Here is a 12,404-nt window from a genome sequence, read left to right as displayed (position 1 = left end):
CTTCTCTGGTTGCTCTTGAGACGGCACGGTCGCAGCTCCCTTTTGATGAAGAGAGCTTTCTGCAAATAAGAACGTGGCCTCGAAATATTTCCAACTCTATAAACGCACACATCCCATGCACATGCTGACTCAACATCACTGAAATATGATGCTCGTGCTCTCTCTGTCTTCTTCCCTCCTCTCTTTTTCTCCCATCTTTTGCAAGGCTGCAATAGAAATCCCTCCTCTGTATCTGTGGGAATACAGGAACCCTGTGTGTCCTCTACCCTCCCTTCTACTCACCTCCTCCCTCTGCATATAAGGGTACGCTGGCTTGTGTTCTCCCTCACCCCTCCAACAGTCTGCCCACCACCCACCCCTGCTCTTAGACACACTTTTTGTCTGACACACTCTCTCAGGACTCCCCCTGCGAGCAAGGTAGGCAGGTAAACTCAGCACTGGATCAGAGTGAGACGCTGAGAACAGAAAGAGAGGGAGGGAGGGTGAGGGGAATGTGTGTGTTTATGAAATTTTTGTGTGTTGGGAGTGTGTGTGCGTGCGTGCGCGTGCTGCTGCATCGCTGAGCTACAGAGACCGGAGGCGAGGAGAGCTGGAGCGTTTGTCCTTGAGACTGACTGACTGCAGCTATAGAGCGGAGGACCAGCCAGCCAGCCAGTGCATGAAACTGACAGTGAGTACTGAGCGAGAGCAATAAGGCTGAGCGGACGAAGAAGTAGTAGATGCAAGGTTTCTTTTAATTGCAGCAAATGTGTTGGTGATGTGGTTTTGTGTGTGTGTGTTTTCTGTTTTTGTTCCTTCGAAACAGTCCAGTGTGGTGTTGAATTGGAGCAGAAGTGTGTGTCTGTGTGTGTGCGTGTGCCAGAGCAGGTGAAGGTCTGCTCTGATCCCAGGTGAACTCATCTCTCAGGCTTTTTTTAAATTTTATTTTATTGGCTCACATCAACACTTGCTTCTGAGCCTTCATGTAAGACTTTGTAAAGCGGTTGGGCAGTTGTTAAGTGTGTCTGCGGCAGCGTCCTCTGTTTTGTTTTTTCTTTTTTTGTCTGCATGCTACCCCCCCCCCCAAAAAAAAAAAAAATGTCAGTAAACACAACATCTGTCCAGCTCTGCCCCCACCACCACCACCACCCAACCCCCGGGCTTCTCTCTTCTTCCTCGGTGCTTCTGTTGACAGATCGATAGTTATGCATCTATAATTGGAAGTCATTATTTATGGCGGCCCTCCAAAGCGAGTCATTATCATGTGTAATCTTGCAGAAAATTACATTTTGACTGGTCTACCTTGGCACGGCCGGGATTAAGTGCGCTGTGCTGAGCGGGCTAACGGGCTGAGGGGATGACCGGAAGGTGGGGTCACCGCAAGGACCCCACCCCCGATGCCTGGTGAAAGAGTTGGGCAGGAAGGGGAGACGTTTAATTGTGTCACATCTCACCTCAAAAGCTGAAATATACCAGAGGTGTATAAGGGGAAAGAAAGAACAGAAGCACAGTGTGAAGAGGGAAGGAGGTGAAATAACTGAAGGAAGAGACCTGGCATTAGCTCGACGTGGTACGAGACACCGTTGTGAAATGAGACGAGGCTCACCTGTGGAGCTGCTGATAAAATGGGTTTGGCTGGGTTTGAGGCGGATGGGCAGATAGACGGAGAGCCAGAGGGTGAATTCATAAAGCTGTGGTAGAGGGAAAAAAACGGATAATGTGACAGGATAAGCTCTTTCACTCTATGTGCGTTTTGCGTTGATTTGTTTATGCAGACATGCTGACATTGAGCTCGAGGGTAAAATTTGCCACCTGTGGAGATGTAAGTGAGATGATGAGATGGGCTGCATGGTGTTTCTGTGTATGTTTGTGTGTGTGTGTGGGTATGTGAAATGTTTATAATAATTCCTGACATCAGCATTAGGTGTGTGAGATGCTGATTCCCAGGATTTAATGTGCCCCGGTCCCGCATCAGTGGATCCTCACCAGAGACCAGTCGGATAACCGTGTCTGTGCATCTGTGTAAAGGAGGGTTAACAACTTGTGAAAAAGCACCAATGACAAAGATAATACTCTTGAGTAAAAGTACCAATAGAACAGTGAAAATACATGCAAAAATCTTGCACTTTAAAACTCTACTAAAGGAAAGGCTCGGGGATATAAACAGGTAAGATTAGCCTGCTTTTACTCCCTTTCTCCTGCCTTTCTTGATTACATTAATAACAATGTAGGACTACATGTATAATAGTCTTCTAGGCTAACATTACTCCTATTAACAATTTGAATGTCGACAATGTCAGACTGAGAAAGCATTTTGAAGATTTCCTTATCTTCTTCTTGTTATTATTGTTATTATCACACTGAAATTATGCATTTTGAATGAACTTTATGCATTTTGTGGTCGTATTTTATTCTCTTTTTTTGTCATATCTCACAGGCTTGTTTTCTTTTCTATCATTCTAATGTTTTATGGCTTTATCAATGAATTTGATCCTAATGATGCCACATTAGTTCTGCCATCTATGCAAATTCCATCTATGCAGTTCTAATAAATTAAGCTAGTTATTCACAGGTCATATTTGCCATGGGTCCTGAATTAAAGCAAAATACAGCATGCAGTTGGGGGTCATGGTACTCTGTCGGGCATTTTAAACAGGAAAGACTCCATCACCGCATTCATCACCTTCATGGTTTCACACAGAAAGTTGTCAGAACATGTCTTTGCTTTTTGCAGATGATGTGGTTCTGTTGGCTTTATTGGACGATGACCTCCAGCTTGCCCTACAGCAGGTTGTATATGAGTGTGAAGGAGACGTGATGAGAATTAGCACCTGCAAGTCTGAGGCCATGGTCCTCAGCTAGAAAAGGGTGGAGTGTCCACTATGGGTCAGGAATAAATTGCTGTCCTAAGTGGATATTTACATATATATATGAGTAAGAGAAGAGGGAAGTGGTATATTGGTGCAGAACATGCTGCACGTTTGAGGAACATTTTTCATTTCTAAAGAACTTCACCATTATAACACAGTTCACTACATAGTGAACTTACAGGATAGAAACAAAGTATCAATCCCCTCACAATGGTCAATCTATCAATCTGCCCTCCTCTACTGTAGTAGACTCTGTTTTCTGCCCGTTACGGTAAAGGAAGAGCTGATAGTGAAGCTGGCTGGCTGATCGACATTTCCACCCTCACCCATGGCTGTCAGCTGTGGGTAGTGACTGAAAAAATAAGATTACAGTTACAAGTGACAGACTTTGAGAAGATCCGCTACACCTCTTAATCAAATAGAGTCAACTGAGGTGGTTCTGGCATCCGGCTAGGACGCCTTCTAGGTAAGATGTTTCAGGCATGTCCTGGAAGAGGCCCCGAGGCAGACCCACGACAAGCTGGAGAAATGAAGTCTCGGAGCCGGCTCATTGTGTGCGTTATTTTCATTTTTGATTCGGGTCAAAATGACTGGTGTACTTAAATACAACACAAATAATGTTCACTTGAAATTGATACCAGAGTCAAAAGATGGTAAATAAGCTTTAAAGTAATAATATGGATATAAGCTGCAAGTTATATTAAAGAAAGGTTTCGATTTTTGGTAAATGAAATATGAAAGCTAATTGTAATTTTGCAAAAGTAACAATAATCTATTTTTTTCCTTTAGATGAAATTAATCATATAGCTAATAATGCTATAGTAAGAGATAGGTTGGTTGTCCATGTGATTTAAATGTGTCAGTAGGATGAGAGTTAAATAGTTCAAGTTCAAGTTTACAAAAAAGTTTATTAACTTAAAAAGTAAGAAAGAAAATGCAGAAACTCCAAATACTCAAGTGGGTACGTTTTCTGAATTAAGCTTTCCCTACTTAATCTATTTAATTACTTTAAGCTTTTTGGTTTTGTGATGCTGGTTTAAAAAAACACAGAGAAAAAGAGGAGAATCAATCTCCAAGGACAGAATTTCAATAATGATCATATTAAGTAAATGAAATCCAAGCATACTTTATTTAGAGAAGACGTCAAGTAACTTCTAAATGACGCTATGCACCAAACCTCCTCGACAATATGCACAGGAGGACTCGAGGCTCAAGGGCATTACGTACAGCGAAGGAGAAGAGACGGGAGATGTTCTTGTTTTTTTGTTTTTTTCTGTTTTCTTCCCCTTTCAGCGGAAAGCGCACAGAAACAGAGGCGGCTGACCACAGGCCAGAAGCTGAGCAGTTAATCCAATAGGCTGCTGCTTGTTGAGAATATGAAAGGGTACTTGCTGTAGTAATCCACATTATGTTGTTAGAAGAAGCTCGGTTACATAATCACCCTAAGAACCTCCAGATGGGCTCCTGCCAGAAGACAACATGGCACGGTGACGGGACGGCGGACCAGTGACGTATTTGACTTTGAGCTCGCGCCTCGATGGACCTTGACGGTGCTTTCGAATAATCATCCCTTATCAAACGTGTTCAGCTAAAAGCAGTGTCCCGTTTTATAAATGTCACACACAATCCCTCCACTAGGGGGTAATCTAGTCAATTCATTTAACCAATAACACGAGCCCTTACTCAGTGCGTTTGGTCTCAAATATTCATAAAATACTCTTAAATGAGTCCTAATGAAATCCTGCCTTCCTGAAAGCTTTCCTGTGTATGTTTCCCAGAATGGCTCACCCCCTCCACCCTCCCAGAGGGACTTAACATCTCTAGATAAGTGAAAAAAAAAAAACATTTCAAGACCACTGACCCACTAAGGATAGCTGCAGCAGGTTCTAGCAGCTCTAAGTGACATTTCTATAGTTGCTTTAGCTTCTCCCAGAGGCTTTCGCAGGTTTCTGGCATAAGCCTGTGTGCGCGTGTATGTATGTATGTATGCGTTTGTGTGTGTGACCTCTGATCCCTGTGCAGTGTACCACAGATCAATACAGGGAAAGTGATCCGATTCCAAATGCTCATCTGCCACTTAATCTGTCATTTTATGTATCATTTCCCTTCCATTCATCTATTTAAAGGCATCCAACGACAAAGCACATGGCAGAGCTATCATTGCAGTTTCCTTTATTTGTTTTCAGTCTTATTTCTTTTGTCTTTCTCTCCTTTGACTTTCATGCGTCTCTCCCATTTAAGCGCCGGAGAGGTGCTGTGTCGGAGCAGCGGGACATCAGGGTTTGCACACAGTGTCAATAGTCTTTCCCACTGTCTCAATAATTGATGGATGACTGTGAGTCAGATATAAACTAAGTAGATTACACTCACTAGATCTGAGGGCTGATGCTAATGTGCATGACGGAGGGGTTTGGAGCTGAAGAGTGACTGTCCAGTTTTGGAAGTCAATGCGACAGCTGGACCCAGAGGCTGAGAGACGGTGGCTGTGATTTTTGGGAAGAACATGCATACACACATATGCAGTGTGCCTGTTTAACCCATACTTTTTCGTGTTTCTCAGACAAACTGGATGCATCTGGTGTGAGGGGTCAATACCTGACAGCTGGGTGCTTTGTTACATGCAGCATCCCTCCAGAGCAGATATTGAGCTCCTGTCGTCGGCTCAGGCTCAGCAGTGTAAAAATACTTTTGATGTTTAACTGCAGCCCAGCGTGTTTGGTTTCATTTGCTGCAGTTTGCTTCCATTCATGTCGTTGTCCAAGTTTGTCCAGTTGGTTTGTTATTCAGTGTCAGGTTTTGTCATTTGTTGTTTGTTTTTGTTTAAATAGTTAAAAAGGGGCCAAAATTGGCAAATGGGTCAAAAAAAAAATTAGTTACATTTTGTTAGTCACTTCTTGTTTAAATCCTGGCTAATAGTTAGCTTTTTAACTAGCTGATGAATCATAGACTACATTGATGTGGTTTATTAATATTGATGCCTCAATGGAATATAAGTTGACAGCTATAATAGCCCGAGGCCGAGAAACTGATAAATTAGCCTTGATGCTGATGGAATAACCCACCTAAATGTCCCTTTATGAAGCCTCCAGCTGTTTTCACCATCTTGCTGCTTTGAAATAGGACTAATGATCAAAGGGTGGATCTGATGGTGAAACTGCACGGTCATTTCCGGTGAGCATACCTTCTAACTCTTAAATTGCCACAGTTTAGCTGAAAATGAACAACCAAAACAGTTTATGCAGAGAAAGAGCCTGGTGGTTATGAAAAAGATGGTATGTTTAGCTTCTGTGTTAGCTTCTGTGTGCTAACATTTGCTAATAAAAGCTTAAAAGTACAACTGAGAGCAATGGGGATAGCTTTGGAGATATATATGTGTGTATATGAAAATAATTCATTTTTTCTGGCCAAAAAAGAAACTCCTTTCAAATGAAGCACACTCAAATGCAATCGCTGGCCACTTTGTTAGGTACACCTTGCTAGTAAGAGGCTGGATCGCCTTTTGACTTTTTGACAAAAGTGCTAGAAACATTGCTCAGAGATTTTGGTCCACAGATAACATCACACAGTTGCTTCACATCCATGACAACCACTTCCAAAATTTGCTCTATTAGATTGGGTTCTGGTGACTGCGGATGTTATTTGAGTACAGTGAGCTCATTTTCATATTCAAGAAACCAGTTTAAGATGATATGAGCCGATATGATGCTGCGGTCATAAAAGGATGGACATGGTCATTAACAACACTCAGGTCGGTTATAGTGTCTAAACCACTGTTCTTATATGACAGAAGTGCCAACTAGTGTGGTTTTTACTGCTTCCGCAGCCCATCCGCATCTATATTAAGTTTGTTGTGCTTTCAGAGATGGTCTTCTGTATACCTCGGTTGTAATGAGTAGTTATTTTGAGTTACTGTTGTCTTACTATCAGTTCAAACAGTCTGGCCATTCTCCTCTGACCTCTGAGAAGGGATTTTTTAAACCTAAAGACTTCTGCTCACTGGATATTTTCTTTCTTTCTTTCTTTTTTTTTTAAGACTTTTGAAACTGTATAGATTGTTGTTTTGGGGAAAATCCCAGTAACTAATCAGTTTCTGAAATACCCAGACTATGCCACATTCAAAGTCATGTAAATGACCTTTCTTCTCCATCCTGATACTCAGTTTGAGCTTCAGCAGCTTGTCCTGACCATGTCTACAAAGCTAAATGCATTGAGTTGCTGCCATTGTGACTGACTGGTCAGATATTTGTGTTAGCAAGCAGTTGCACAGGTGTACTCAATAGACTGACCGGTGAATGTTTTAAATGGGTTGTATACTTGTGTAGTTTTAAAAAGAGTTTGGACAAATACTGGATAGAATAAGATTTTCAATTAGTTAAAAAAGTTAACGGTAAGTTTTTACAATTTACAGAGGAAAGGTCGGCTGCTTACATATTCTTTTACCTTAGAAATATGTAATACTTGCTGTCTGAATGAGAACTTACTTTAAACCTGTTTGATTGTAATTTTTCAGTCAACTGACTGAAGTTAATGAGTGCCACATCTTATCTGTCTAACTTAAAAACATCAACTGCAAAGTGAACAAACAGCACCTTTTCATACAGTGGCACAAAGTCATAAGGAAATTATCTGAACATTTCTCTTTCAAGTGGTTCAATTGACGCCGCTATGACTTGGCTCAGGCAAACCCTACTATTGTTGTTGAGTGTCTCGAGAATGCTCGGCTGTTGCCAAGGAAAATATTAACTGCTGATAAAATAATTAATCTGTTGTTTAATTTCAACCTGAACTTTTCATTCTTCTGCATTTATTATATGGGAAAAAAATCTTGACCCTTTCTGAGCCAAACTAAACAGATAAAAATCATTTTAATGTCAACTCTAAGTTTCCTAAATGGTTTATAGAAGATAATTTCTCAGCGTAAAAATATTTTATCTCTTACATCAGCTTTAAGGAGATGTGACTTGTGATACTTGTCTGGGTTTTTGTGTTTTATGGTTGTGATAAAATTGTCTACGCTGGAAATCACACTCTTTATCCTTGACAGGTTTTCTTATGTACTTTCCCCTTTGTGTTTGCATGCGCTTGCATTGATATGTTTGTTTACACATATCTGTGTATGAGGCTGCTTTAATGCAGAGTGTGTTAGTGTTGGCTGGGTGTTTCATGTGGTGCATAATGAGATAAAGTCCCACTCCGTGCAGTCTGCTGTCTGGCCTTTTATCTGAGCTACAGATTAGCGCAGGTGATTTCATTCCTGTGGAAGTTTAGCAGGGGGTTGGCTCAGAGCACTAACACGACATCGTGACGATCAGAGAAGACGAGATGGGCCAAGGGTTTGTGTTGTTTCTTCCTTTCAAACCTAAAGGTCAGATCAGCTGGTCTGAAAAAGTAAAATGCATGTTCAACACCAGTGTTGTGCATCGGTGGAAAACATTAAACTGCTGCATTGTTGCCACAGGAAACTTATTGTGTCCTATGTTAATTCAGATAGAACTGGAACCATGTGGTCACACGGTATAATACACTACAATGTTAAAATTACATGTTTTGATTTTAACACTGATTACACTGACTGTGAGTAAATCTGTCTCTCGCAGCATAACCAAACACACTACATGGCAGATGTCTGCGTGTACACGTGTGCTTGTGTGTCTTCACATAGAGGGACTTTTGTTGACCTCTTCATGTGTGTTTTTGTCATTAAAGTGGATTAGGATGTAGTTACCACGCGTTGCCTAAGACCCATCTAACCCTTGAGCTACTTAGAGTAGCTTCACTCTCTCAGGACGAATGGCAGGATTCATTAGAGGACTGACTGTTTTAATACTTTGATTATTGTATTGTGCAGAAACTTACAATATAAAGCAAAGTTGTGATGGATTTCTGATATAGCATCATGCTACATCCTGTACTTGTGGTGGGTAGTTTACACTCATCGTGAGCATGAATGTCATGGTACTTTTTGGAATGATTGATGATGATTTTTAATAAGTATATAAACATATCTGCTTAAATTTCCCTTAACAAGTTACGGCTCGATCAGATGCTTAATGTTAGCCTGCTTTATCCATTGCAAAACAAGTTTTGATGTGTGTCCTGTTGGACTAAACTGTGTCCAGGTTTCTAGCTGTTGAATTGAGCTGAACTTGAAGAATTTGCAGATAGTCGTCTTTCATTATTAAATCCATTTTGTGCAGTGTACCAGTACCACTGGCACCGAAACAACTGGCACCAGGGCGTGATACTACCACCAGCATGCTTGACAGCTGGTACAGTGTTCTTATGTTTGAAAGCCTCACCTCGCCTCACCTCACCAAGCATACCTCTTGTCACTGTAGTCAAATAGCTCAATCTTTTTCTTGTCTAACCATAAAACTTTTCTCCAGAAGCCATTTGACTATGTGGGTACCTGCAAAATTTCAGTTGAGCTTTAAGGTGTCAATTTTGGAGCGGTGGCTTCTTTCTCGGTCGGTATCCTCTCAGTCAATGGTAATGGCACTTCACTGTATAGGGTGACACTGGGGTTCAAGGAGTTTCCAGTTCATGGGAGGCTTAAGCTTTGTTGGGTTGTTTCTGAACATCCTATCCAATTTCCTCTCATCTGAGGGTGACAGTTTGGGTCCTCTGACCTTGACAAAGTGTTGCCAAATAATCTGTACTTGCATAAAATAGTTTGCACTGATGATCTTAGAATTTGCAGTTTAGAAATGGCTCTAAGAAATCTTCCCACATTGTGTAAATCTACAAGTACTCAGTCTTAGATTTTCCCGAGTTCCTTGGACTTTCCCATTATTCTGGGTATAGGTCGATCCAATGAGTGCTGTCAAACAAATCCTTTTCGGCTATAGTCAATCATGATCGCTAACAAGATGTTAACAAGGCCTTGTCAAGTTAAAAGAGATGTATACTTTTGACCCTCTGTGTATTATAGAAAATAAGTTAAAACTTGTTCACTAAAGCCACCTGTTCCAACTGGGACAAAGAACAGTAAATTACCACGACATTCATGCCGATGATGAGTATATGTACATTTCTGACCACAACTTTACATGATCAGAGCACTGACATTAACGTCGAGATACTTTGTTTTTTTGTTAAATCTCTTCTTGTATTTACTGTGCTGTGTTGTTTCTTTTAACCATATAATCCTTTAACTTTGCCTTTTGCTGTGCTGGACAACTACTGTGTTTCCTTATCTTGTATGCACATGTGCTTAGCGAGCGAAAGCCATCACGTTAGGCTTCCAGGTATAGCTCATTAGAACAGCAGTAAGTCAGTTAAGGCCAAGGTAGAAATCGTGCAAATGTCTTTGTGTGAGTAGACATTCATATATTTGTTTATTGCGCCGCCTGTTTTGATTGATGGAGGGGAATGAAGACATTTTTCAGCTCAGCATTTAGAAATTATTTTAGATGGCTGGTAACACCTACTGTGTTATAGATTTTTTTTTTAAAAATGGATATGAGTAATGCAGCATCTAAAAATCATTTTCAGTGTTGGTTTACTTCTTATTTCCTGAACCTAGAAATATTCAATATGTATATAAGGTTTTTGCTTAAAATATAAACCAACTACTGATCATAGTTCTTTCATTCTAACTTCAAACCAAATTAGACTAAATATATCTGATAAGCTGCAGAAACTGGACACACACTATTGAATTGCAATTTAAATGTCCTGTATTTGTCTGTAGTTGTTGTTGTTACGATGCTTTGAGAGAACCATATAAAGATTATCCCATAAGATGTACACTAATATGCATATTAAGAGATTTGTGATATATTTAGTGTCTTTTTAATCTAAAGTAGCAATACAACAGTAAATAATACCTGTTACATATTTGGATTTTTCTCATAACTAAAACATGTTAAAGTCATCCTCTCCATTTATCCACCTGCCCCAGTAGCCATGTCTCTCATTGGCTTAGAGGGCAGCCAATCAGTTGCAAGCTCAACCTTCTGGGGGATGGCCATTCAAATTGTGTGGCTGGGTGTTCTTGAGGGCCGGCTTTTACTTGGAGACCCTTGTCACACACAGCTTCCAGTCACAACAGTCAGGACTTCAAAGGCAGCCAGAGGCTGTTGGTGAGAAGAGTGAGTGACAGGAATACAGACGCAGGGAGAATGAGTGGAGCTGATAGTGTGATACAATAGAGGGAAAGGCAGTAGATGGAGACAAACTTTTGAGGCCGAATATATAGAAAGTGAGAAACGGTGCAGTGATAGATAATAGCGCATAAAAGCTGTCGAGCAGAAGGACAGGACAGATCCAGGGAAGGTGGAGGAGGCGGGCAGAAGCAGACGTCCCTGGACAGAACATTTCCTCCTCTTCAGAGCATGGTGACAGAGTTCACATGGATTTAGTCGACCTCTACCTCCCGGAGTGTTTCACCTACCACTCTAACACAGAGTAAGTACTGTCTTATAGCAGAATGACTCCACAGAACCTGAAGGGTGTCCTCTCAAACAGTACAAAGTGCAGATGAAGCCAAGATTGTGTTCACGCCATACTTGACAGCTGCTTCATCACATCGACTGACTCACTGTTTCTCTGTATTTGCGATATACTCAAATCATTATTGCAAAACAGACGTGGCCTGTGACAATCTTTATTGCAGAGGGTGACGGGGGGAGGGGGTTAAAAAAGTGTTTTCTGTGGTGCAGCATCATCACTGTTTACGCCACCTTTAAAGAAAAAGAAGTTGCTCATCTTGTCTTGATCATTTACCTTGTTCTCATTGTTCTGTTCAGAAGAATACACATCAGCACACACACACACACCCTTATCTGTGTCATCTTGTCTTCTTTTGACATGATGTTGTGTAAATATTTGAGTTCACGTTCATGTTAATTTAGGCCTGCAGTCCTTTCCAGCTCTTGCTCTTTGAACACTTTCATTAACGTTTTATGTGCCTTGGGTACGTTGAGATCAAACTTTTATGAGTGTGAAGGTTTGTTTGGATTGATCACAGTTGCCATTGTTCATTGTTTGTTTGTTGATAGTGAGGGTAAGCAGGCAAGGCCAGGTTAGAGGTAACTAGTGGTGGCTTGTGTCATCCAAGGCTGGTAAAAATCCTCCACAAGAACAATGCAAATGGGAAAAGAAAAGTCAAGCAGCTGTTTGATTGCGAGTTTGCAGGGTTTTTTTTTTTTTTGATTGCTTGTTTTGTCTGTAATCACAAACAGAAACACAAAAAATTGGTTCATTATCATCACGGCGGCGTAATCAATGTGATCAAATATTTGATTTAGAGTAAGATTCCTCGGGAGAGCGCGGGAACGAAGACAGAAATCTAGCAGACATGTGAGTGCGCTGTTTCCCTGATTGTTTGTGACACAAGCAACCGGATAAGGAACGTTAGAAAAGGTGATAGCGGCCGCAGATGATCCCTGTGAATGGCACGCTATCCATGTTTCCCGCCGACCCAAGCTCCAGCCACGGGTGCCGCATCTCTGTGCTTCATCCAAAGCCTGACTAAAGCTCTTACGGCCGCTCGGGGTGCCTCTGATCCCTGCTCATCTCTGGCTCATTAGTAATAAAAACACTGCTGAGACC

General features: G+C 41.2%; 1 protein-coding gene across 6 annotated transcripts in view; it reads left to right on the top strand.

Annotated features, from left to right (window-relative positions):
• Nucleotides 1-546: 546 nt before the first annotated feature.
• Nucleotides 547-12,404, top strand: part of LOC309689967 (estrogen-related receptor gamma-like) — a 33,770-nt gene continuing 21,912 nt past the window's right edge. For 3 of the 6 annotated variants that reach the window (XM_082506718.1, XM_082506719.1, XM_082506717.1), the window contains exon 1: nucleotides 10,849-11,258. In XM_082506718.1, the coding sequence (XP_082362844.1) occupies nucleotides 11,203-11,258 (56 nt within the window). In that variant the 5' untranslated portion in view covers nucleotides 10,849-11,202. Of the gene's footprint in view, nucleotides 671-5,991; nucleotides 6,021-6,563; nucleotides 6,598-10,848; nucleotides 11,259-12,404 lie in introns of those variants that run through there. The other 3 variants (XM_082506721.1, XM_082506720.1, XM_082506722.1) reach the window with 3 other exon arrangements.

This window comes from Aulonocara stuartgranti, assembly GCF_965226115.1.
Source record: "Aulonocara stuartgranti genome assembly, chromosome: 15".
NCBI lineage: Eukaryota > Metazoa > Chordata > Actinopteri > Cichliformes > Cichlidae > Aulonocara > Aulonocara stuartgranti.
Note: the sequence above shows the minus strand (reverse complement) of the source record. Positions and strands in the feature narration are given on the sequence as shown.